General features: G+C 29.5%; 3 protein-coding genes across 27 annotated transcripts in view; 1 reads left to right on the top strand and 2 right to left on the bottom strand.

Moving 5' to 3' along the window:
- The window catches only part of Nf1 (neurofibromin 1), a 39,759-nt gene extending 23,765 nt beyond the window's left edge, over positions 1 to 15,994 (bottom strand). For 6 of the 17 annotated variants that reach the window (XM_076315465.1, XM_076315461.1, XM_076315459.1 and 3 more), the window contains exons 1-18: positions 15,826 to 15,990; positions 12,996 to 13,323; positions 12,678 to 12,896; positions 11,794 to 12,481; positions 11,207 to 11,477; positions 10,716 to 11,093; positions 10,389 to 10,575; positions 9,287 to 9,346; positions 9,060 to 9,133; positions 7,936 to 8,807; positions 6,740 to 7,041; positions 6,071 to 6,632; positions 4,776 to 5,324; positions 3,989 to 4,183; positions 1,513 to 3,601; positions 1,181 to 1,321; positions 839 to 1,097; positions 655 to 770 (exon numbers count right to left, since the gene is read on the bottom strand). In XM_076315465.1, the coding sequence (XP_076171580.1) occupies positions 655 to 770; positions 839 to 1,097; positions 1,181 to 1,321; positions 1,513 to 3,601; positions 3,989 to 4,183; positions 4,776 to 5,324; positions 6,071 to 6,632; positions 6,740 to 7,041; positions 7,936 to 8,807; positions 9,060 to 9,133; positions 9,287 to 9,346; positions 10,389 to 10,575; positions 10,716 to 11,093; positions 11,207 to 11,477; positions 11,794 to 12,481; positions 12,678 to 12,896; positions 12,996 to 13,323; positions 15,826 to 15,885 (7,350 nt within the window). In that variant the 5' untranslated portion in view covers positions 15,886 to 15,990. Of the gene's footprint in view, positions 1 to 654; positions 771 to 838; positions 1,098 to 1,180; positions 1,322 to 1,512; positions 3,602 to 3,988; positions 4,184 to 4,775; positions 5,325 to 6,070; positions 6,633 to 6,739; positions 7,042 to 7,935; positions 8,808 to 9,059; positions 9,134 to 9,286; positions 9,347 to 10,388; positions 10,576 to 10,715; positions 11,094 to 11,206; positions 11,478 to 11,793; positions 12,482 to 12,677; positions 12,897 to 12,995; positions 13,324 to 15,825 lie in introns of all 17 variants that reach the window. The other 11 variants (XM_076315470.1, XM_076315468.1, XM_076315473.1 and 8 more) reach the window with 6 other exon arrangements.
- A 3,475-nt stretch (positions 15,995 to 19,469) lies between these two features.
- Positions 19,470 to 20,722, top strand: LOC143149247 (histone-lysine N-methyltransferase SETMAR-like). The gene is made up of 2 exons (XM_076316450.1): positions 19,470 to 19,976; positions 20,038 to 20,722. Exons 1-2 carry the CDS (start codon positions 19,892 to 19,894, stop codon positions 20,376 to 20,378), a joined length of 426 nt encoding a protein of 141 aa, XP_076172565.1. The 5' UTR covers positions 19,470 to 19,891; the 3' UTR covers positions 20,379 to 20,722.
- Positions 20,723 to 21,381: 659 nt separating this feature from the next.
- Ipk1 (Inositol phosphate kinase 1) overlaps positions 21,382 to 24,370 on the bottom strand; it is a 375,197-nt gene continuing 372,208 nt past the window's right edge. For 7 of the 9 annotated variants that reach the window (XM_076315767.1, XM_076315766.1, XM_076315765.1 and 4 more), the window contains 4 exons: positions 23,736 to 23,942; positions 23,543 to 23,603; positions 23,216 to 23,459; positions 21,384 to 21,970 (listed from right to left, as the gene is read on the bottom strand). In XM_076315767.1, the coding sequence (XP_076171882.1) occupies positions 21,748 to 21,970; positions 23,216 to 23,459; positions 23,543 to 23,603; positions 23,736 to 23,942 (735 nt within the window). In that variant the 3' untranslated portion in view covers positions 21,384 to 21,747. Of the gene's footprint in view, positions 21,971 to 23,215; positions 23,460 to 23,542; positions 23,604 to 23,735; positions 23,943 to 24,370 lie in introns of all 9 variants that reach the window. The other 2 variants (XM_076315763.1, XM_076315762.1) reach the window with 2 other exon arrangements.

Consider the following 24,370-nt stretch of genomic DNA (forward strand, 5'->3'; position numbering starts at 1 on the left):
TACTTTTTTAAAACCCTTTATATTACTCAAATATCGAATATTATGAAGTATACATTTATCCGGAATTTCAAATCGTAATTAAGTTAACATTTACTATTAAACATTTTCAAATTTACCTTCAATTGTTTAAGTAAATTAAAAAATCTTTAAATTTAGATAAATACACAATAGTTTGTTTTAATGTTATATACATATTAAGTTGTTATTAGATATTAACAATTTAATACACAATAAATATTTAAAAATTTATATTCTTAACCTTTGCTTAGTGAAAAATAAAATAGAATCTAAAATTTCAACAAATAACAAACATTTTAACCGTTATACTCTTATATATTATATATACAGAGAAGAGAACAATACTTTCCCTTTATACTCTATGAATCTACCTTTTTTATAAAATATATTATATTTAGCTTAGTATTACTTGCACATTAGTCTTTTATATTACCTTAGAAATTAGTTCAATTAAAACAAGTAAAATATAAAAATTAGAAAAATTATTACTTAACAGTTTATTTTATAATATATACAAAAAAAGGATGAATTCAAACAAACTCCAGACTCCTTGCCTCGTTTATAGATTAAACTAACTTCATTTATTAGATTTATATTTTTAGTACATAAATTATAAAAAATATAAAAATTACTTACTGTATTATGTGGAAGCAAACTATCAAGACAGTCTGTACTACCAGATTCTGCATTTTTGGCAACTGAATGTCTAATGTGACATCTACTTCGCACTTCTTCAGATACGGATACCAATGCTAATTGTAAATAAAATATAACAATTATTAATTTGAACATGCAAATAAGAAGAGTAATACAAACTTACCAGCTAAGTAAGCTACGCTTTCTGGTGTTACTTCAAATTTGTCTCTTCTGAATGGTTTAGCTACAATACCTAATAACATAGTGAGTACTCTAGCTGTTCTTGTTACAGTGGTTGGTGTGGGATGCCTATATCCTTTTAAAAGATGTCCAACCAATGCAAAATGAAAATTAGACTTAAATGAGAGTCCTACAGCCTGATCCAGTTGTTTGAAGCGCCATTCTAAAGGCTCTCGTGTCGACATCATAACGTGTTCCAAAGTCTAAACAAATATTACAATTCTTTGGAACACTACTAAAATGCATTAGTTGTAATTATAATAAAAAGGATTGCATAAGTGTCTACCTTATCATCAAAAGTTCCTTGAGAATCTAACGTATGTAAATTCTGCTCAAGAAGAGCCAAACCACATGCATATAAAGATGCTTCATCCAATTGAAGGACAGATGTTGCGACCCAAAATAAATATCGATGTATAGGAGATTCCTTGAAAGTATTAAAATTATCAACAAAAATTATAAATAAATTCATTAAATCAATATTTTAATCAAATTCGTGTACACGGTGTAGTTTTATTTTAAGTATAAATATCTATTTCAATTTTTTAATAAAAATTAAATATTATGAACTTAACACTTATTCTTCTATATATTAATATGCAATGGAATGTAACTTACGGGTCTAAGCAATGGTTGTAGTCGAGTGAGGCACATAATAATTGCTTCAAGCAATATAATATCATTAAAACTCTCAAGCGCTTTCACTAATATTCTTAGTAACTGCTTCATATCTTGATCAGTTATACTTTTACTGATACATCCAAAAACAATCAAAGCTCTTGGCTGAAGAGCTGGGTTAAAGCAAAAAGCAAAATTTCTTGCCAAAAATGTCCAGGTTTTCAACCAATCACATTGTGGAATGTCTCGCATGCAAGCCTCCATAATTTCAAGGAGAGCATCCGTAATAATTTCTAAACTGGTTAACAAGAGTCTTTCTTTATCATGCGTTCCTGTAACACTACGCTCGTTGCTAAACCATTTCTCATTCGAATGTCTATAACTAGATCTAAATGCTGTACCCGCAGCAGACTTCACTTTACTAATACCAAAAAGTAAATAAAATTTTGGAAGAGAAAATTCATCCAAACTCATTCGCAATATTCTGTAAGTATCTTCTGAAAACGAAGGGGAGCTACAAGTACAGAGTGAGTGAATGCTATTGATAACTAAACCATGAGTGGATGCGCGCATACTTAGACTTCCAGAGCAAACGAGAAATGTTACTGTATGAAACAAATAGGGTAGATGTTTTCCTACATCCAGACAGTTATTAAAGGACAACATCAATAAATATCTTGCCAGAATGGCTATATCATCCCATCTGGTATGTTGTTCTAATAGTGGCGTCGGAGACGTACAAGTTTTATCTACAACTCGACAAAGTCTTCCTATTACTTTCTTTGCCACTAACTGAACATTTCCAGAGGCCAGGGCTACTGCTGTATCAGCCATTATTTCAACTGTTGGAGAACCAAGTCCGAAGCTGACACTACGTTGAATAAAATTATCCAGAACTGTATCTATCAAATCTGGCAACCTTCCAATCGTGCTCCATATTTTGGCTTGTATACTTGGATACATTTCTACTTCTTCAATGGTTAGCGTAATTAACTTCTCTAAAATTTTTGTAACTTGCTTCTGACGTTTCCCTCCTCCATCATTTGGTTTGTAGAATCGTTCAAGATTATTTAACCATGGAGTCATATACTCTAAACAGAGATGTTTTAACTCAATGCTCGACAATCTGAACCCTTGGATGCATTCCTCTAAAAATTCTAGCGTGAGGTGCGGATCTTTCGCGGCTAAAGTTTCGCTCAGATTTTTGATGAATATTGTATTATTTGATGGTATGCAAAGTCCAGATGTTTCCAAGAGTTGCCCTTCAATTTTTAAATCAAAAGTCGCAGTTAAAGCACATAATTGATTATATGCTGCTGTTCTTAAATTTGGATCCGAACTACCAAGATTTAATAATGCCATGTTCAATAATGTGCCAGGTACATGTTTAGGTCTAATCTTTGGATGAACAGATACAGATTCTGGTTGCGACAGTGCCCATCGATTTCTTATATGAATTATAGCCTGAACGATACTATCACGGTCATTATGAATAAAAGATAATGGGCCAGTTTCATTTGAAATGGTCAAAGTGAATTGATTGTCATCTAGTAAAAAAACTTTTTCTATTTCCGATGCATAATAAACATCATTTAAGAAAACGGAATGCGATAATACTTTACATCTCTCTGCCGAGGTAATTTGTATAGCAGTTGGTCCAACTTTTACGGATACCTTAGTTTCCTTGTGGGAAAGTTTCAGAGCACTGTTAAATACCTTTAAGTCTTCGTCAAGAGAAAGTGTAGCACCAGGCAATTTTTGTTGGTCAATGTCAATCACATCGTTTAAACGGCCCGGCCCATCAAGGAAGACTACTTTTTTGTTATTTTTTAATGGTGCCAAAATTCTATCATGGAACTTTGTATATTCTCTCACCCAACTATTGCAATTGTAAATGTATGCAGCATGAATTTTTTCATACGCGACTTTAGGTAACACGTAAAACCATTTCTGTAGAAATTCTGTTCTAAATCGATTCTCTGAACACGTGTGGGTAAAATCGATAACCAATTCAAACGGAGAATGACAAAATGGTTTTAATGTGAGAATAACGTGATATATCAACAAATCACCATTCGTATCATCAATCCTGTAAAAAGATATAATTAATATTAAAGAGATGTAATAATGAAATTGTATATTTGTGTGCACACACACGCGTGTGTGTATATGTATATGGTAATGAATCTTAGCTGCGTTTTTTTCATACTATAATGTTATCCACAAAATATAGAGTAATAATAAGAGACACTTAACACTGAAAACAATTTTACCCTTTTTACATTTAGTTTTTTAATATTTAATTATTTTTATTCGTGATTTTGCATCATTAAAATATTCTCCAATTAGCAATATTAGTTATTACATGACTTTAAACTTCATTTCGTGATTTAATATACTACATACATCAAGAGAAATGTAATAATATCTTAGCCTATAATAAGTAACTTAAGTAAACAAAACTAATGATACGTACTTATAACGTCTGGCAATATAATAAAACACTGGATATCCTTGTTTGCTAGTACCTGCTTGGTAGAAAATATTTAAATTCTTGATGCTCTTAAATTCTTCTTTTTCATGCATATTGTGTTTCACCATAATTTCTTCAAAATTAGTTGAAGACATATCAATGCTTGACCATGGAGCATAAGATGAGGAAAAGAGTAAACTATTGAAATAGAATTACAATCAAACATGTATGTACAATTACACCAGAAAGAGAAAGAGAAAAAGAGAAATAGAGAAAATATAAATATAATATATAATATAATATGTATACAAAGTGTCCCATACACCAATCGTTTACCACTATTACGTACAATGGAATGGTTCCATTATTGGTACGCATATGAAATAATGTTGAAAATGCAATAAAACAGTTTAACGTTAATGTTTAAATGGATAACTGTTCTGCAAGATATACCCTGTTTTCAAAGGAATCAACTACTTGAAGAATTTTATCAGCATCTAAAGATCAAATTGTTTGGAAAAACTGTTTCTGACGAAATTGTCATATTTTTTTGCATAGAATCCGAATGTACAATAAAAAATAGCATGTTCCATTAAAAAACTCAACTTCCGGTCGATACCGAAAGTTTAAATTCTTACTATTCGATAGAGCATATCTGTGTAGGTTAATAAAATCTTTGGAGCTTTGCGAGAACGCCACTCTTCTCAATTTTAATAAGGATGGGCGGCTAGTATGGTACACTGTATACAATATGCAAAATAAAAAAGGAATTTTTAACGTGATTACTTACTGTGAATCTACTGGTTTGTGTTCTGGAGGTCCAAGGTAGGCCAACAATGTGGCCATTTTATCGAAAGGTCGTCTACCTACTGCTTTATGATCTCTGCTACTACTAAGATAGTCACCAATTCGTTCCTGATGATTCCAAAGTAATCTGTGTAATGCTAAAACATTAGCATCTGATACAAATGACATTGGATGACTGGCTTGATCTACTGTTTCACAGTCTGATGCTATCTGTATGAAAAATCTTCTTCCAATTTCAAAGTGTGCTCGTAAAAAATCATTGAAGGGTAACATGTGTTGCTCTTTACTAAATTCCACATGATTTGCAATATTTTGAAGTATTTTAGACATTAGCATAAGACCTCTTTTAACTTGAGGAGGTACAGGTTTATTCACAATTCCCATTTCTTGAGGTGAAACAATAGCTGGATTAATAAATCGCAAAAATATTACAGTTCCTACAGCTCCAATATTATTTTGTGGACATTGTGGAAATCTTTTACTGAGTACTTGATACAAACAATGACACATTGATCTCAATTGTGGTGGAAATCTGAAAAATAGAATTACGTGATAGAATAAAATATATCAGCGTAAAAAAGTTGAATGAAGATTTACTAAGAATGTATTAAAAGTATAAATACAAAGATATATGTAAGTAAGTTAAAATACGTTATAGTACAGCCGAAGTAAGCCAAAATATTAATTTAGACTTTGGAGAAAGCTCTATTTTGCTCAAATTCAAGCATTTTATTGGAAATTCTTAGTCAGAGGATAAGAATTTCAAAATCTATTTTAATCTCTAAATTGTTTGTAATTATTTGTGCTTTAACGTATGAAAGGAAAAGACATTAATGAATTCTATAGAAAATTGCACAACAATTACTAATAAAAATAAAAATCTTATAAGCTACTTACATAAATATTTGTTGTATTTACTGATGATATTATATGTAATAATTCTTAATTTAGTAATAATTATTATTTCATTCTTTACAAATGGTAATATTTAGTAATTTTTCTAATATTTATTTATTCTGCTTGCGAATTTATGACTTGTATATGGTGAATACTGTATGCATTAAATATGATATATTTAGAAAGTAATAAAAGATATACAATATGTTCATGCATTGAAAGTAAAAGTGTAATAACCAATTCCTCTAAAGCTTGGTACCCTAGATTGATGCCTACTTGAGCTATGGTTAGAAACGACCCTGGATCTATTCTGTATATGATTCATTTTATGTTAAATAATAAACAATAGAAAAATTACTTACATATTTTTTATCAACTTACCGATCAGCTGAAGATACTATAGCATCAAATACTTTTTGAGTTAACGCTATTAAATTGCGCCCATTTTGTTCTATATCTTCATTGGTATCTATCCTTGCACTATCAACTTCAAAACCAGTCGTAGGGTCATCTAGTAGAGGTGTAATTAGAGGCTCTAATAGATTTTGTAAATAACTTGCACCATAAATTTTAAAACAGAATGCCATAATTTTGCTTCCAAGACTATTTCCTCGGAATAGCGTTTGCATACAATCGGAAACTTCAACTTCACGATAAAACATATTCCATAAAAGAGGTGATAGCAAGTGTTTTGCATCAAACAATGTTACAAAAACTCGAGCTAATTCATCCATTTGATTTGTTGTTACAACATTAGCTAAAGCCATTGCAATAGGTAATTCTCCTTTGTCGCTAATCATTGTAACAAGTTGAACTAACTGCTCAAATCTATCAGCTAATACTGTTTCCGCTAATGTATCAAATTCTGTTCCTTGCTGAAGGATTTTGGTAAGAACTTCCATGAATGCTGCTCGTGTTTGTAAATCTGGATTATAGCCTAAACCTATAAATATTCAAATGTAAAAATCATAAAGAATGTAGAAGCTAGAATTTTAAAGAAACATATATTAGTTAAATTACATCCACATATGAAACTATAATTTCACTTACTTAATGAATGCATCAAACCACTATCAATATTTGCACTGAGAAGATTACTCATTGCTTGTATGGTAGCATTACGCAATGTCGATAATTTACCACTAGTTAAACGTGGTTGCTGAGATACTATCTCCTTTTCTTCAGTGGCTGCTTCATTACAATCATTTAATAAATTCATGAAAAGAGTAAAATATTTTAAAAATAATTGAGATTTAGCTTCCATTAAATCGCCACGATCAGACTCTTCAGGTTGAAGAGGAAGACCTCGTAATAATGCTCCGACTGCTTCCATACAAGCTTGATCTAAATCCCTAAAAAATAAAATAGAAATGTTCGAAAGATGCAAAAACGAACGATTATCTAAATTTTACTGTGCTTTAAATTAGTTGAATTTGATTCATAATTCAAAAACTATATTTATTAAGTAAATGAAATTACATCTGTATCAAATGAAATCCAATAAAAGTAAAGCTATGATTAAGTTTTTTAATAAATGTTTGTAATTGAATCTTATTTATTAATTCATATAGAAAAAAGAAATAGAATCACTATCTTTAACCAATCTTTAACTAATTCTCTTCTAACTTTTTATCAATAGTCAATCTATAAAACGTAATATTTTTTAATTTGATTTTCTAAACATTTAGAGATAATTAAGGAAAAATATATGAACATTTCTGCTTTAACTGTATGATTCTATCGAATCTGAAACCTAAACTCTGCCTATTTTAATTCAAGCGTGACAATATTATAATTTTAACACCAGTATAAAGTATTTTTTCTTTTCTATTTTCGAACTTATTTTCAAGCAAATTAAACATCTGTATAAACTTTAAATTTAAAAAGAAGACCTTGATAAAATAAACATTTACTACACTGCCTTTGATTTATAAGGTTTCATTTATAAATATAAACATACAAGGAAAATTCGCTTGGTCGATACCGTGTATTGTACCAAATTGATTCGATGTATGGACATTGAGTCTGATGGGTTAATTTATAATACTTATTAAAGTACTTGTATACAAAAATAAGTATGAATTCTACATATTAAAAAAAGCATTGTTAATGTCATCTCATTACATAGATATGAATAAATAAATAACTTTAGAAAGTATGAAAAGTTTCCTTCCATATTATATAAATAATTTTACAATTATTATTTCATTTTTAAATTTATTTAATTTTATCGGAAAATTATTTACCGAGTATAAACAGTTATGTCTCCAGTAGTTGGCGGAGTAATTTGATGAGTAGCACCCATCACCCAATCAGTTAAATATTCCACAAGTTTATTTCTAAACTTCATTTCTTGTCGAAAAGCTAAATCATCTCGCCTTTTCATCATTGCTTCTACAAGTTGGCATAGCTTTGTTTTAATATGTATAGAATTTACAGTCATGTCCAAATGTCTAACATATCTGACAATTGCTAACATCATCCCTTCTATACTGGTCATTCCAAGATATTCAGAAGGTTGATCTGACTTCGAATCCAATATATTTTTCATTATAAATATTATATGCTCGATAAATTGAGTATTAACATCCATTACTATGACTTGTCCTTCTTGATTAAAGAATTTTTCGACGATGCTTTTGATCTGATCAAAAAGTATTGGATACAATGCAGGACTCATTTCATGGCCTACTAATTCTTTAACGTGTTTCTGAATTTGGTTTCCAAATTTTTCATTGTTGCAAATTAGCAAGCGCAATAAATTAAAAACAAATTGTGTACAATATTGCACTTCTTGGCTTGGATTTGATAAACAAGATGCAGGCTCCTGCTGTTTTGTAGAACTTTTCTTTGATTCTGGATTTGGAGGCATGCCTGATAATGGTCTATTTGGATAACGTTTTTGTAAACACACACCGCCTAGAGCACAGAGAAACCCTGTCATATTTGCCCACTCATTAATTTGTTCTTCTAATTCATGTTCTGAATTTTGATGCGATGCTCTACGCTTTCCTGTGCTTCGACAAAATTCCATCTGACCATCTTCCATCTTAGATTTAGGATAATTCACTAACTGCCGAGAAGTCACTTCCCAATTTCGAAAGGTTTCTTCCCATGCCTACATATAGATCAAAGTACACCTGATGTTTATATTATTTTTCTATTTATGAATATTAAATTGTAAAATACTATTGATGTACAATGATTTATTATATTATATCATTTGCAACACAAAAATACCCTTTCAATCTAAGTTAAATTTGTGATAACAAATATGATAAATGTAATAAACAGCAGACTTCATCACTATTATTAATACAAATTATACTAGTTAATAAAAATATGAAATATTAGTGATTGATATACATACAGGCTGTACACCATTCACACAATGCTCTATCTTCCTCAATAAGGCCATAATTCTTTCTTGTAAAGCAGCGCGCCCTAAAACGTATATGATATATTCGTTCAATGTATTATCGTATTATTATTATTACTTATAAAACAATAATATATAAAATATTATGACTTAAATAACGATCAAAGAGTGATAAAGTATTTATTCTATAATGTGCACAAATTTTAAACAACACTTACCATGATTATGATCGTGATAACATATCTTACTTTCCCCGCTGGCTGTTATGGTAACAAGGTCTTTAATACTCTACTGCAGCCATATAAGGATTATAATAATCAAAATACAAAGTGAATCCAAAAATTCATAATTGAATGTTTGAATTCAAGTAAAAATATCTTCATTAGAGATCCGAATCGAAATTAATTTAGGAAAAATAATATAATTGGATCATTTTTTAGTTTTAACCGTTTCAATGTCAAAGACTACATTCGTGTTCCTTTAGTATCTATGCAAAAAGTACCAACAAGCATAATAGTACTCTTGCTGGAATAAACTTTGCACTGGCTAACACTTTTTATATAGATACTCACGATCACCTCTGACACTCAAACACTTAATAAAGCTTTTAATGAAAGGTATTATTCTCCTTTCCAATCATTTTGACCAGTTAGAGATGCTTCCCCACCGGCAAGATCGTCTTCCTTGATCTTATCTATTGCAATATTCTTCTGTGACATAAGCAAACGCGTTTAGACTAATAAGAGAATGTTGGTCTTCTTACTGCCAATGAAATCAATCTGCATCAAGAGTCTTGATCAGAAGATGTGCTGTTAGCTTGCACTTTCTCTTCTTAAACTAAACAACGGGCAAACAGAACGCCGAATGGTGATCATGGAGTAAACACGAGGCGAAAAATCAAGGAGCCAGGGCAAAGGTATAGTGGGTTTACTCCTGAATAGTTTTGACTGGAGAATATAACATAATTCTTGACATAATTCTTGAAAAGGAGAATAAAGATCCATTGTTTGTTAGTGATATTTCATGACTATTCTATAAAAATATGTACTTATAGAAACAGATTATTTTTACAATTAATTACAAATGAAATTTGAAAGTAAAAAAGATTATCCTTACTCTGCAAGTATGTACAATGTACTGATATACTATATTAGATTCAACATTAATTTAAAGTTAATTTTAAGTTATTATTTAAAGGTAACCTTTTAACAATATTCAATTTGGTCATCATTTCTCGATTCAAATTCCTATTTTCTATTTTAAAAAAAATTGTATTTCATGCTTAAATAAAATATTGATGTTTTGAAAATTTTAACTCACCAGTGATTAACACAGTAGAAGCTTGCGCCAATTCAAGATATAAATGATAGTTAGGAAGTAAACAAGTTACTGCTACTTCATCACTACCGCAACGTATTTCTGCTTCTTCACATAACAGTGCAAAACAAGACATTGATACTAAAACTGCTTCCATATTTATACTCCACAAGTACATGAAAAATACAACCTAAAGAACACAAATATTACAAATCTAAACCATGTTTTAACTATTAAATGGATTAAATATTTTATTTTAATAAAACACAAATTTTGTTATACTTTTTAAGAATATATTTCTCTATTATATTTGTAAAAATTTAAACAAACCTCTAGTTTAATGTGTGCCTGCTTACAAATGGCGATTTGGCTGCCCACATTCGCATAATCCTTATGTTGTGCTAGAAAAGCATTTCTACAAATCAGTATTTCTCTAATCCATTTTAATATACAAGTATAATTAACAATTTGATGTTGGATCAATTTTTGAGAAATTGAGAAGAGAACTTGTGAACTAACATCCCAAAAGGTATTAATTGGCGCTTCTGGATTCCATGCTTTTATTTTATCTGGATGATGTAATACTAATAATGCTTCCATTGCTTCATATGCTATATCTGGCATCGTTGGTTGATGAATTAAAGAAACTAAACCATTAATTAATTCTAATGTTGAACTTTGTATTTCATGACCAGCTTTCCCTTGATTCTATAAAATCAAATAAAATTTATAAAATACATATAAAAATACATACAATGTATAGCATGTTAATGATGTTCACCCCACGGGCTGTAACTGAAAGTTTTTCACAGAAAACTTACATTCAGCAATAACATAGGATCAGCATGAATAAGTTTTACCATCCATAAGAGTAAATTTCTATAACTCGATATTTCTTCCCCTCGGTCCCTGTACTTATTCTGTTCTTTACCTTTGAGCGTCAAACTTTGAATCATTCGCAATGGTGTATGTGATATGTAACTCTGTGTGACTTTATTTAAAATATCAGTAAACATATTTCTAAGTTCTGTACTACGTGAATACAGAAAATCTATTTGAGGCCACCATGGCAGTCTTGGTTGAGTTACAATTCTAAAATAAAAAAACTCATTAAAATTGTTTATTTAAAATTAACGGTATGAAAAAATAATTATTTACAAATATTTCTTTCTACCAAAAACATGTCATCTTTTCAAGATAAATATTTATTGCATTATATATAATTTATTTATGTTAAACAATTCATTTCATTAGACTTAACAAAATTTTAAATACATAAAATAGGTTCAAGTTACTTCTTACTATATTCAATTTCTTCATCAAATTTTGAAATCAGTATAAATTATATGTTTACAATAGAAATGTAATTTTATATTCATATTTAATTACAACATAAGTTTTCTCCTACCTGTATAATGAGCTAACCAAGACAAATTGGTATGTCGATGGAAAAGTGAGGTTCAAACAAACTTTAAGTACTTCGTTGTTGTGAGGTTTAATGCGAAAACAGCTAACAAAACAGTCTATCATTAGATCGATGTCTTGGGCAACGTAGCTCTGACCACGAGAAAATAGTTTTCCTGGATTAAAAAGTAGTGCCATCAAATCATTCATTACATGTTGAACAAGTGTAAAAATAACGTTGTTCGAATCCAGATTATTTATATAAGTTGATGCTTTACAAAGTTTAATGCATGTGACTGCTGCAGCTTCTACTAATTGTCTGCTGGAGCTGCCATGCATTCCTAGGCCTCGTTTAACACTGTCAATAAATTGTTTTTTCTTTAAATGTTTCGGTGAACAAGGAGCACCAGAATCAGCATTTACTATTTCCTTCAAAACTTTTGGTGAAAGTACAAGGAGCATAATTTGTAAAGGCCAAACAGCTGCAGCTCTTCCCTTTTTAATGTCTGCAAACGTATCAAGAATATCAAACAATTCTTCACATGCTTTTCCCAAGTCCTCATTAGGTTTCTTTTGAAGATCAGCAAATTCATGTGGATAAGTATCCATCCAATTCCAAATTGCTTTTTCCAAAGAATTTATAAGAACTATGTGTGCTGATTTTTTGAGCTGTTTAAATTTTTGTATCGTCTCTATAATAACATAACATAGGTGGTAATTAGCAAACGAATTACATGTGATATATTCATTAAATGTAATTAATAAATCGATTTGTCTTTTTCTTTTATTCTTAAAGATATGAAAAATATGTATGCATATCGTATGTTTCAATTATACTAAAGCAGTTCACAATTTACTTTTACATATTTATTATAGTAACAAGTTTACCATTTAAAAGCCTTGTTAGTCTGTAAACATCCACATTAATATGCTGAATTAATTCAATGTCACTATAATCAGCATTCTCATCACCAGATTTTGCTAGTTCTTGAAGCCTGGCTGATATTCTATTAAATACAGCATTAAAAAAGTTTAAGCTCAAAGCAAACAACACTTTACTTGCCAAATTTTTTAAATGAGTGTTTTGAAGACTATCATTTGGTATATCTGGAAAAAATATTGTTATTTACACTTTCAATTTTTGTTAACAAAATATAATATTATTTCAATAAAATATTATATTAATGATATTTATGTTTCCATTACCTATAAATTGGCATATTTCTCTAAGTAAAAACTTTACATTCATAGCCTCGTCAAATTTAACTGTGTCTTTTGGTTGATTTGCAAGACACTTTTCCAAAGTGTCCAAAACAATAATAATAGATTCATAACAATGCCGATCTTGATCTGTACTATGAAATATACGCTGACCCCCAATACATGGTACCGTTTCATTAACACTTTGGAGTATCTTAGTGAGACTGGATATTACAAGGGAGAAACGGTAACGGGATATTTGTATCAAGCATGTTTTGTTCCTTTCTTCGTTCATACGAGAATGGGTGGTTTGATGACCACTGTGACATGGCAACTATATATAAAAAAGTGCAATATTTATATATTATATGTTAATTTTTATATACATACAGTAATGGACAAATGTATTCAAACAGGTGCTTTGTAATATTTCAATATGTTATTTGGCTGACACCAAAACAATAAAACTACATATAAACACAGGAATGATAAATAAATAAATTGCTCTAGTAGATTTCAACCAAAACATAGATTTTGTAATAATACACAAAAATGTGAATGACAAAAGTAATTTTTGTTTGAAGACATTTGTCCAGTACTGTATATATGTTGCATGTGCAACTAATCTGGCTATATTGTTAATATAGTTTAAGATGAAAAAAGTATTAAAAAGCAGTATTAAATATGTTTATCTATTTAAATTTAAAATCAGTAAATAATTTAATATAATGTAGAGAAAGTACTGCTAAGGACAATTTTTTAATATAATATATGAAATGTAAAATATATAATCGTTTTTGCAAAAAATGCTTTTATTTTGAAATTTTCATAGTTACACATTTTTTATATATTTTCAATAAATTTGTTAATATAAAAGAACGTGGTAAATATTGTATATTCACTAAAATATTACTCCCTATGATTTGATTTTAATTGCTACTTCTTACTTGTTTACATATGTATCTTTTATAGGTATATTGACCGATTATAGATATCGTTGTAACGATATATGTCTTTGACACAAAACTCGAACATTACGTGCATACTCGTGTAATTGCATTTGGCAGCATTTAAGCACCAATCCATTGAAGTCTACCATGGATTTAAATTCTTCGATAAGCCGTGCGTGAAGCGAATGCAATTTTCATTCACGTATCCGTGATGCGACGGAAGCGATGTTGCATGGGTACAGAGGGGTTACGGGACGAGGAATGAAACTCTCTATAGGGTATCCCAATAACTCATACCTAAACCTCTTTTCGTTTCAATATTATAAATATTAAAATTATCGGGATACATTATTTGTGTAGAATATAATTTCTTTGATCATATATTTCATCGAAATTAATTATATTTAATAATACAGATATATCAATTTATTTATAATCGTGAAAATAGTTTTTACTTTTTTTGTATTAAACACTACGAGATGATAAAGTTTTCATTATAATCAAATCACTCGAAGAGTAATATTTCTAAGTATTTGTATAAAATGCAAAAAGTTTTGTTTTTTTAGTTACACGTCAGTAACACGATTGTACCAATTATTTAATTCTAAAACAAATAACATTTGCTACTAGTTGTTTGAACAATACCTACATTTTGGAACACCTTGTATACACCTTACTGAATAGTTGTGGAGTGGAGAGGAAAGGGAGAAGGGGCGAAGGTCAAACCGTGGACTCCACGGCGTGTAGAGGGAGAAGATCACGAGAAAGCATCTTCCCATGAATGAACGAATCAATCAACGGAACAAACGAATAACGATACATTCACGGGGCAACGATATCAACAATTAATGACTAAATTTTATGTATTAAGTGATACTTAATCGTAAAAGCTACGAGATTGATTTTAGGCTATTGCGTCTTAAAAATCCATTCCGCATTTAACATAAATCCTAAAAAGGGTGAAATAAGCCAAGCTCAATTGTCTCGTTTAGAAATCATATGCATGTCATTGTCGATAATATTTTGAGTACCACTAGTTTAGAAAACTTTTACACACTTCCATCAGTTATACACTTTTATTATCTTTATTATCGTTTGTTATTTTTGTTTAAGTGAGTTTAAAAAAGAAGGTAAACAAAAAATAAAAGAAATGCATCTAATAAAAGTAACAAAAACAATTCTACGAATTTTATTTTATTCTATTCTAGTTAAACTATTGCCATAATTTGGTTTAGTTTGACAGTTTTATATTTTTTTAAATTTGCTTGAATGTAAAGAATGTAAATTAGAGTTGACAGCAATAAAATAGGAGAATACTGGAAACTTTAACATTACAAAAATTTGACGGCTTGGAAAAATTGCCGATTCAACGTATTTGTATTATTATTCTGTTTGTTAACTTCTCACTATTCACAAATATTCATTTGGTAATTGAAACAGTCTTTTACACTCGCTCCATAAACTCCAAGGACGAATTATGTCAATCGTACAGAATTTTATTTCTATTGAAATTTGTGTAAGCAATCAAAACGTTCACTGTCGGGTTTTCTAAGAATACATAGAACAGTCTTTCTAATATTATGTACCATGTTTTCGATACAATTTGCGCTAAACGAGAAATAAAAGAAACATAGTGAAATTAATAACAAGAAACGTAGAAGAAAGGATAAGTAAAAGGAGGCAAAGAAGAAAAAGATAAAAGAAGAAGAGATCAAAAAGGGCAGAGAGATAAAGGAAGAGAAATAGAGGAAGAGACTGAGAACAAGTGAGAAAGCACCGGAAGAGGATAGGTAAGAAAGAGAGGGGACAGCCACGGAGAGGGAAGGCGGATAGGACGGGAAAGAAAGCTAAACAGATTTGTAGATCGAGTCACAGTTGAGGGGTACCTGTTCCTCGAAACGTGTAATCAGCAAATTCGCCCATTCTTCCGGCTTTTGCGTGCCCATCGCCGCCCGAGGTTCAGTGACAAGCCGTCATCACGTACGACGATTCACTAGTTCGCTACGGACATTCGACATCGATACGTCGCCATTTACGAACGTTGACTGCCAGCCGAGAGAGCGCCGCAACGGCTCGCTCTTTCTTCCCCGTTGGGGAGGGGCGCCGTGACAGAGCCCTCAAGAATTACAGCGGGATCTGGAACGAAGATCCTCGCAAATGGAACCGATACCGACTGAAGCTATGCGATATTCACTGACCAATCATGTCACGTTATTTAGGGATGTTCGAAAAAATTTAAATCTCTTCTCGACAACAAAAGAACAACACGTCTGTATAACAAAAACGTTTTATGTAAACAAAAACGAGATTATGTAATATTGTAAAAGGGATAAAAAATAAACAAAGTTTTTTATTAATATTTTTAAATACCCCAAATCGAATAACTTTGGGGTGTTTTGTTTGTAAAATATCATTAGTAACTATGCTGTGTTCTTTTGCAGGTATACAATTAATTGTACCAAAATTCATTCAGATTATTCCTAACAGACCAAACTACATCAGCTCTCAATAACTTTTGGATTTTGAATGATTTTTATATCATGTTGTATTTATAAAATTATCCTTTTTTTCTGAAATGTTATTGTCTACACAACTTAAATCACTTTTATGTAAATGTAGGTCTTATGATGTTATATTAAATATAGGATCTGTGTGTTCCAGCTGAGTAGTGAGATTCCTAATTTCCTCATATATCTTACTTTATAAAAGTTAATCAGTTTAGAAGAGGGCTCCAAGCCATTCAATTTAAATCATTTAGAATTACACTTGTAGACACAATTCCAAGTTCATTTATAGAGATTCATAAAAGTTCAACACAATTTTTTCTATTCATCCAACTTTGCAATTCCAAAATATTCAATGAATAATGACAAATAATATATTAATTTTATATTCTATATTTACAGTGATACCGACAAATGGTATACATGAATAAATTAAAATAATTATCATTGATAAAAGTATGGAGCAGAACTATTTCAATATTTATATATTTCTCCAATTAATTAGAAGATAATACTTTTTTAAAATTTAATGGAATTAACTAAATTTTAGGAATAAAAGAATTGAATAGTGTGATTTAAATATATTAATAACATTATCTAATAAATAAACACTTTTTTTCTGGATTTGCAGTATTCATTGGATGATCTGCAAACTCTCTTGTTGCAAATATAAACTCGAAAATGCAATAGCTGCATTACATTTGGTTCTCAAAAAACATGATTTTGTGTAAAAATAAATTTACATGATTTTAAGATTATGTAAAAATTAAAAACGCTAAGAAATTCTGGTTTAATTTTATGAGACGGAGGAGTTTCTTGATTATATCTGAATGTATATTCTTATTAAATTTGATGCTTTTGAATAGTCGTAGGTAACTATACAAATTCAAAAAATAACCAATGCGCGTATTTTGTTCAAAATAATTTTGCATTTTTATGAAAAATTCGTTTTCTAACACGTATTTTCTGCATGAAATCAAATTCCGTAGATAGATTTAAAAAAGAGTTCACTGAGAAAAAGTGTCAAAACGATTTTCACTTGGTTAACTTAAGTAAATGTATTCTATAGGTAACGCATGCACAATGTTTTACCGCGATACAGCTATTGCTTACCTACCTCGCTCATCAGTGCCGTAGTTACGCATGATCAGAGATGCCACGAGAGTATCTAAAAGTAGTGGGAGAAGTAGTATAGAGGGAACTTTAGAAATGGAAATGGAAATTCCTCAGCAACAGACACAGATACGATGATGTGACTACGGATGCTATTTCTGTCATTTACCAAAACATAACCATATCCATGCTAGACATCTTAGAAATGTAACAATGAAATATAAGGAAGATTAACATGAACTCAAATTGATGCAATTAAAATTATTTTATTTAAAATAATCTTTTTTCATTTTCTTTACAGTCGTTTATTACAGTATATACATATACTAAAATTCCCTCTCTACTACTTCTCTCATTACTTTTAGCCACTTTGTCACATGTATGCACATAATTGAGACTGATAGAACTGTCCAATAGGCATCTACTTTGTATGTAAACTTTTCTCAATTACCTTCAATATTAAACAAACTTCTTACTTTGGTATTGTTTTTCCATTTTAAAAATGTCTGAATGAAAACATTCTCCACGTTCATCACTAACGTAATCATGATTTGGATGGAAAAAGTTCACATGTGAATGAACTATCAACTATATCTGGTTGGTGTAACAGATAAGTAAGGTGCAATGAATACAGAAGTGAACATTACCAAGCACAAAATGGCATAAAAAGTTTGAATATCTAATATTAATGATATCAAGAAATTACAAAATAAATATACTGATAGTCCTAACTTTTTCATTTGACTTGATTGTGAAATTTATCATATGGGAAAAATGCAATAACTTCCATATACATTTTCCATGAATAGATCTAAGAACAAATTTGAAGTAATACATTTGAATAAATGTGGATCAATAAACACAATACCTATTGGCGGAACAAAGTGTTTTGTGTCTTTCATAGATGACAATACAAAATACAATGAAATTGTAACATTTAAGAGCTATTCAGAACATTAAAACGCTATGTAACATTAAAATGCTATGTACTTATAATGCTAAAGTATATTTTTAAAGAATGTACAAATTTCCTTGAGTCAAAAGGGATCAAAAGGCAATTGACAATGGAATATTTTACACTGCAAAATAGAATTGTTGAACCTGCCAACCATACATTGGTATAGATAACCATTACATGTTCATAAAAAGTAAATTGCCTAGAAGCTTGTAAGCAAAAGCTATAAATTTGGGCAGGGAATTTGAACAAAAAGGAAGATCACTTATAATTATTGCTTACTTAACAAAGTTAATGTATTATACAGTTAAGCAAAAATAGTGTCTATCGTGTAAAGTGTATGAAATAGGCAAAGACGAGTGATGTATTTTTTGAAAATTGACTATATGTTAGCAGATTATATATGTATCAGTTACATATGTACATATTAAGAGGAGACAAAATAGAAATTTAATAATAAGTTTTCAATAATATTTGAAAATGTTAATACAAAATAATTCGGGTACTTTTAATATTTTGTGTAAAATTATTGAAATTAAAATAAAAAGGTGCAGATAACTAAAAACATACTGTTAATCTTTCAAACTCTATATAAAAAGTCAATTGCATTTTTATCATTCCATAATATTATTTAATTGTGGTAAAACATATATATTTGTAATTACCGACTACTTAACAATTAATAAACGTTTGTTATCTACTGCTGGTAATAGTCACAAATATGAGACCAATTTTGTCAGAAAATTACTAACAATTATGTTTTTTGATGTTTACCAGTACTTGTTTTTCAAATAATAATTTTCTGCTTGTCATATACTAATTATTTAATAAAAAATAATTTAACAAATTATATATGTATAATAATTTGACAGTTTTTATGATCTATGAGGGCTGTATAATAAATACCCATTTTTAACGGCTGAGGGCGCCACAGACTCAAAGTTCGTATATCATCGTTTAATCTTATTTTCCGTACGATGTCTGTCAAAATTTCAGACAGATTTCGAGTAGTTTTTTTTTAGTAATTATTTAAACTGGATAAGTTTATGTTTGTTTTTAACCATAGAAAAAGAGCAATATCGGCCAGTGATTCGATTTTTTTGTTTTTTGATTTTTCATCCGTTTCTGATGAAGAGCGTGCAGGTCGTCCGATTGAGATGATAGAACATATGATCAACAAAATCCATGATATCGTGTTAGTAGACTGTCGAGTGAAGATCAAAGAGATGGATGACATTGTAAACATATCAATTGTGCGTGCAAAATATCCTACATGAAAAATTGAATAGGGGAAGCTATCGGCGAGATGGGTGACGCTTTTGTTTATAGCGGAAAAAAACGAAACTGCATGGAGGTTTTTGTGGCGTTTTATGACTGTTGATGGAACATGGATGTATCACACATTCCAGAAATGGAAGAACAGTTAAAACGGTGGGGTTCATCTGGCAAATCTGCTCTAAAAAAGGTAAAAATAGTTTAAATCATGGTTACTGTTTTTTGAGATTTACAAGACATCATTTTCACAGATTATTTGGAGAAGGCAAGGATAATCACAGGGCAGTACTATGCTGATTTATTGAGCCAATTTGACATTGAATTGAAGAGAAAACAGCCCCATTTGGCGAAGAAAAAAGTGTTGTTTCACCATGACAATGCACCAGTTTATTTGTCAATAATCACCATAGCAAAACAGGTTAAATTACCTTACGAATTGATGCCTTATCCACCCTATTCTCCAGATTTAGCCCCTTGCAATTTTTTTTTGTTCCCAAATCTGAAAAAGTGGCTTAGTGGAAAGAGGTTCATGTCAAACAAAAAGGTTATCGGTGAAACACAGGCCTATTTTACAGAGTTTGACAAAACCTAATGTTTTGGTGGCTTAAAAAAATTGGAATTTCGCTAGACTAAGGGTATTGAGTTAAAAGGAGTCTGTGTTGAAAAATAATTAAAAAATTTAATAAGAAAATGCTTTTTTCCCTCTAACACAGATACTTATCATATTGCTCTTATATGTGTACATAGAGGAGGCTTTGCACTTTATATAGTAAAAAATTCAAAACAAAAGTTGATTATTAATAAGAGATATTGAAGAGTTTAGTGTCAACTTTATTTTCTTCAAGGCATGTTATTAAATATTAAAATCTAAAAGATGTTTTAATGAATATTGTAGGTTTAAGAATGCTGTACCATGTCAAAGAATACAACGAAAAAATGATTATACAATGTTTTTATGTGAGAAGTATGATATTTTTAAGATATATTGTGAATAAAATATTTTTTACTTTATTCATAAATAATTATTTACTTTATTAGAAATAACAATGGCTTAAAGAAGTGACACTTTTACTCTTTTCATTGTTCTTTGTTTCCTCTGTCACTCCCCCTCTCGTCTTTTATTCCTTTATTTGTAAAGATTATAATAATTCATTCGTAATATAAAATTTTATGTTTGTTTAGTATAAACCATAAATGTTTAATGACGTTATTATAAGCTGTTTAATATTTTAATGTTTTTTAGTCTTTCATTTTTGGATCCTCAGAAAATAACTAAATTAATATCTAAGAATAAGAAAGCATTTATATGCAATGTTTTTTTAGAATATTTCTAGAGTTATTCAGAACTTTATTATTCATTTTTTAGAATCACAGAATTTTGTGTTAATTTTGTACTTTTCTAAAAATAGTATATGTAATGATTATAATTAATATTAAATTTTTGCTTCAGTAACATAAATATATAAAAAATAACGATTTCTTAATAAGGAAAAATTGATTGTAATGTAATTAATTATTGAAACATAACTAATTTATTTCAAAATTGTATTTGAATATAAAAATTGATACATGAGGAAAACAATTTTAAAGTAAATTATATAGAACACATGTGTCTATGCAAATTACATTACTACGGTAATTTGTTTTTAAAGAATAATTTACGTAATATTGGAATACAAGAGAATTTCCAATTTTCAATTTAGCAATTAGTTAATAATATCGTTAGGTTATTAAAATTATGTCTCGAATATATTGTACGTACACACCTTAAAATTTGAACTGTGAGAGCAAAATAGTATCAAGTCCATATGTTGATTTATTTCATGTAGCAAGAAAGTATATGTACTATGATTGCTCTATTCTCTTCTACAGTGAAAATATATCATATACATAAAGTAAGGAATACAAAATACCAAAATATCGCGCAATAAAAGCTGCAACTATCTTCGTAAGCAAAATTATTATTGCAGTGGTTGATTTTTCGGTGACGATTGATTTTTAAGCATTAGTTCCTTCTCGAGAATAGATATTACCGCATTTAAAATATCAGTATCCCGTTGACGATGTTTTTCAATACAACGAAGACTTTTTGGTTCTAAATCTGAAACCCCAATGTTACATAGGAAACAAAGTCCATCCGAGAGTTTTATTACGCCTTCGCCAAGGGTTGATGATTCTGTATCCCTATATTTCAAAACAGAAGAAAATACAATTAGTATTCAATACGACCGTAATAATCGGGCTTGTATTACATCTGACACGTAATGAATTTCTGTTGAAATATAATTTTATGACTTAATTTGATCTCAGAAACAAGCCAGTTAAATAGTTATAATACATATATATTAGAAAAATTCATTTAATAAACATATGCTCGAAAGTTTGTAGTTTTAGTGACATTAAGCATTTTGTAAGGTAATAGTTTTTTGCAAGACTATATACGCGTTGTACAAAACGATTTTTATAGAAAATACTCGAAACGATGATTGTACATTTGTATGCAAGCTTCTACGCAGTTTCTCGAACAATTTCATATACATTCGAAATTTAAACCATTACAAAAATAATTGTTTACGTGCTGTTTTATGAAGGTTTTACTAACATAATTGTAAAGAACCGAAATTATGTTATACTGTTATGAGCAGAAAATTTACTGTTTCAATATCGGTTCTTGTATTATTTAATTCTATATCGGTTTTGATAACAGTTCTACAAGGATTGAAACTGTTCACAATACCACAGCTAATTGTAAGAGCTGCTATAATACATTATTGTTTGGAACTATTCAACGAAAGCTTTCTCTAAAACAGTTAAGAGTAATCGAGAAAATATACGGCCATATTCGTTAAAAGCTTTCCGTAATTCAGTGATAGCAACTATCAACGACCTTGCTCTACATACCTGTACATACATTATAAACTGTTCTAATTCTATGGTCCCATATGCATATTATCCCGAGTAGAAACATTGAAAAAATAAAACGGAACTGACATTGGAATAACAACAGAATTGTTTTACTCGAAACAATTTTTGGTTCCATAAAAAGATCCTTCATATACATAAGTTTTTAATATGAGTGTACTTAATAATTTAATTCTACATGAAACCGATATTGGAACTGTAATTGGAAGAAAATTTATTTTTCAGTTTGTTATAACTATTATTTAAAATAATGATACATCGAAAATATTTTGAAAGCTTGAATCAAAATTATAACAGTTTTCAGTTCAAGGATATCGATCACTCAACAACATACGTAGTCATACACATTTTTAACTTACAAGTTAAAAGATTGTACATCTCTGAAACTGTTTGTTTTTTTATATATGTACGTTTATTGTACTTTATACAAAATTGAATTATTTTAATAGCGCTCAATAACAATAATTAATTTATATTTTTAAAACAAAATATTGTTTTTTAACTTACGTATTTAATTCTCGAAATGCAATTAATATTGAACAATCCCTGGCACATGAAAACAGAAGATAATTTTGTAAGTATAGTATATCCTCAGTGCTTATTAAACAATTCGTTTCTTTTTCATTAGAATATCCATTAATCTCACTATGTATTACGTCAGATTTTTCACATAACAAATTATTGTTTTCTAAGTACATAGGCAATGATGATAATTTTGGTGTAAGTGAAACATTTTCTCGCAGCCTGTCATCTGTAAACCATGCAAGTTATGAATTAACATTTTTATTTTCTTTATAGTCGTCGTTAATCTTCGATTTTTAAAAATCGGTGTACCTTTGATATACGTTTGCGTGTAAGTTTCTTGTGATGCTTTTGTGTTTTCGGTAGCAGTCTTCTGAAAAAAAGATCATAAAAATGGAATGAAAATATAAATTAAATAAATATATTCGAATAACTATAAATTCACTAAACAAATATTTATAAATATCCAACTAAATAATTGCAAAATTTATACAAATTTACTTACTGTTGTTTTATAAGAGGACATTCGTACCTTACGAACTATTTGTGTTCTTATTAAATTTGAATATATTATATCATCGGTTAATAATGGACGAAATTTTGAATATATGTTGTAAACGTATTCTGAACTAATAAAGGGTTGCTTTTGCATATGAAGAATTCGCTCTAGCACACAATTACTTGGTAAAGTTTCACCTTTTACATTGCACACCTGTAAGATATATTCAATTATGACATCAGCTTCTTTATATAAAATATTTGAAAAATTGATTAGCTTAAAATTAATTTTAGTTGAAAAGTTTTTTAAAAAGTATCACGGATCTGAGTCAAGTAATTTAAATACGCAGATTCCAAAGTAATTGATATAACATGGCACACTTTATTTATTCCAGTGACTTAATTTAAGTAACAATTTATTATGGAATGACTCGATAAAAAGATTTAAAAAACCAATCAAATATCAGTCCATCGTTAATAAAATCGAACAACATATGGACCAAATCATTGAAAGAACAAACAGAAAAATTTATCAAATATTTAAAAAAAACATTAATATTGACAATACGCGTACTATATCTCTAGCTAGCAATAAAAAAAAAAGGACTCAATTGAAAACCACGTTAACCGAAATACAAAGTA

This window comes from Ptiloglossa arizonensis, chromosome 7, assembly GCF_051014685.1.
Source record: "Ptiloglossa arizonensis isolate GNS036 chromosome 7, iyPtiAriz1_principal, whole genome shotgun sequence".
Lineage (NCBI taxonomy): Eukaryota > Metazoa > Arthropoda > Insecta > Hymenoptera > Colletidae > Ptiloglossa > Ptiloglossa arizonensis.

Excerpts from the sequence above, each read along its gene's own strand:
- LOC143149247 (XM_076316450.1), top strand. The coding sequence starts at position 19,892 with ATGGAACATGGATGTATCACACATTCCAGAAATGGAAGAACAGTTAAA. Across the intron at positions 19,977-20,037 it reads GCAAATCTGCTCTAAAAAAG|ATTATTTGGAGAAGGCAAGG; the intron begins GTAAAAATAGTT and ends TCATTTTCACAG.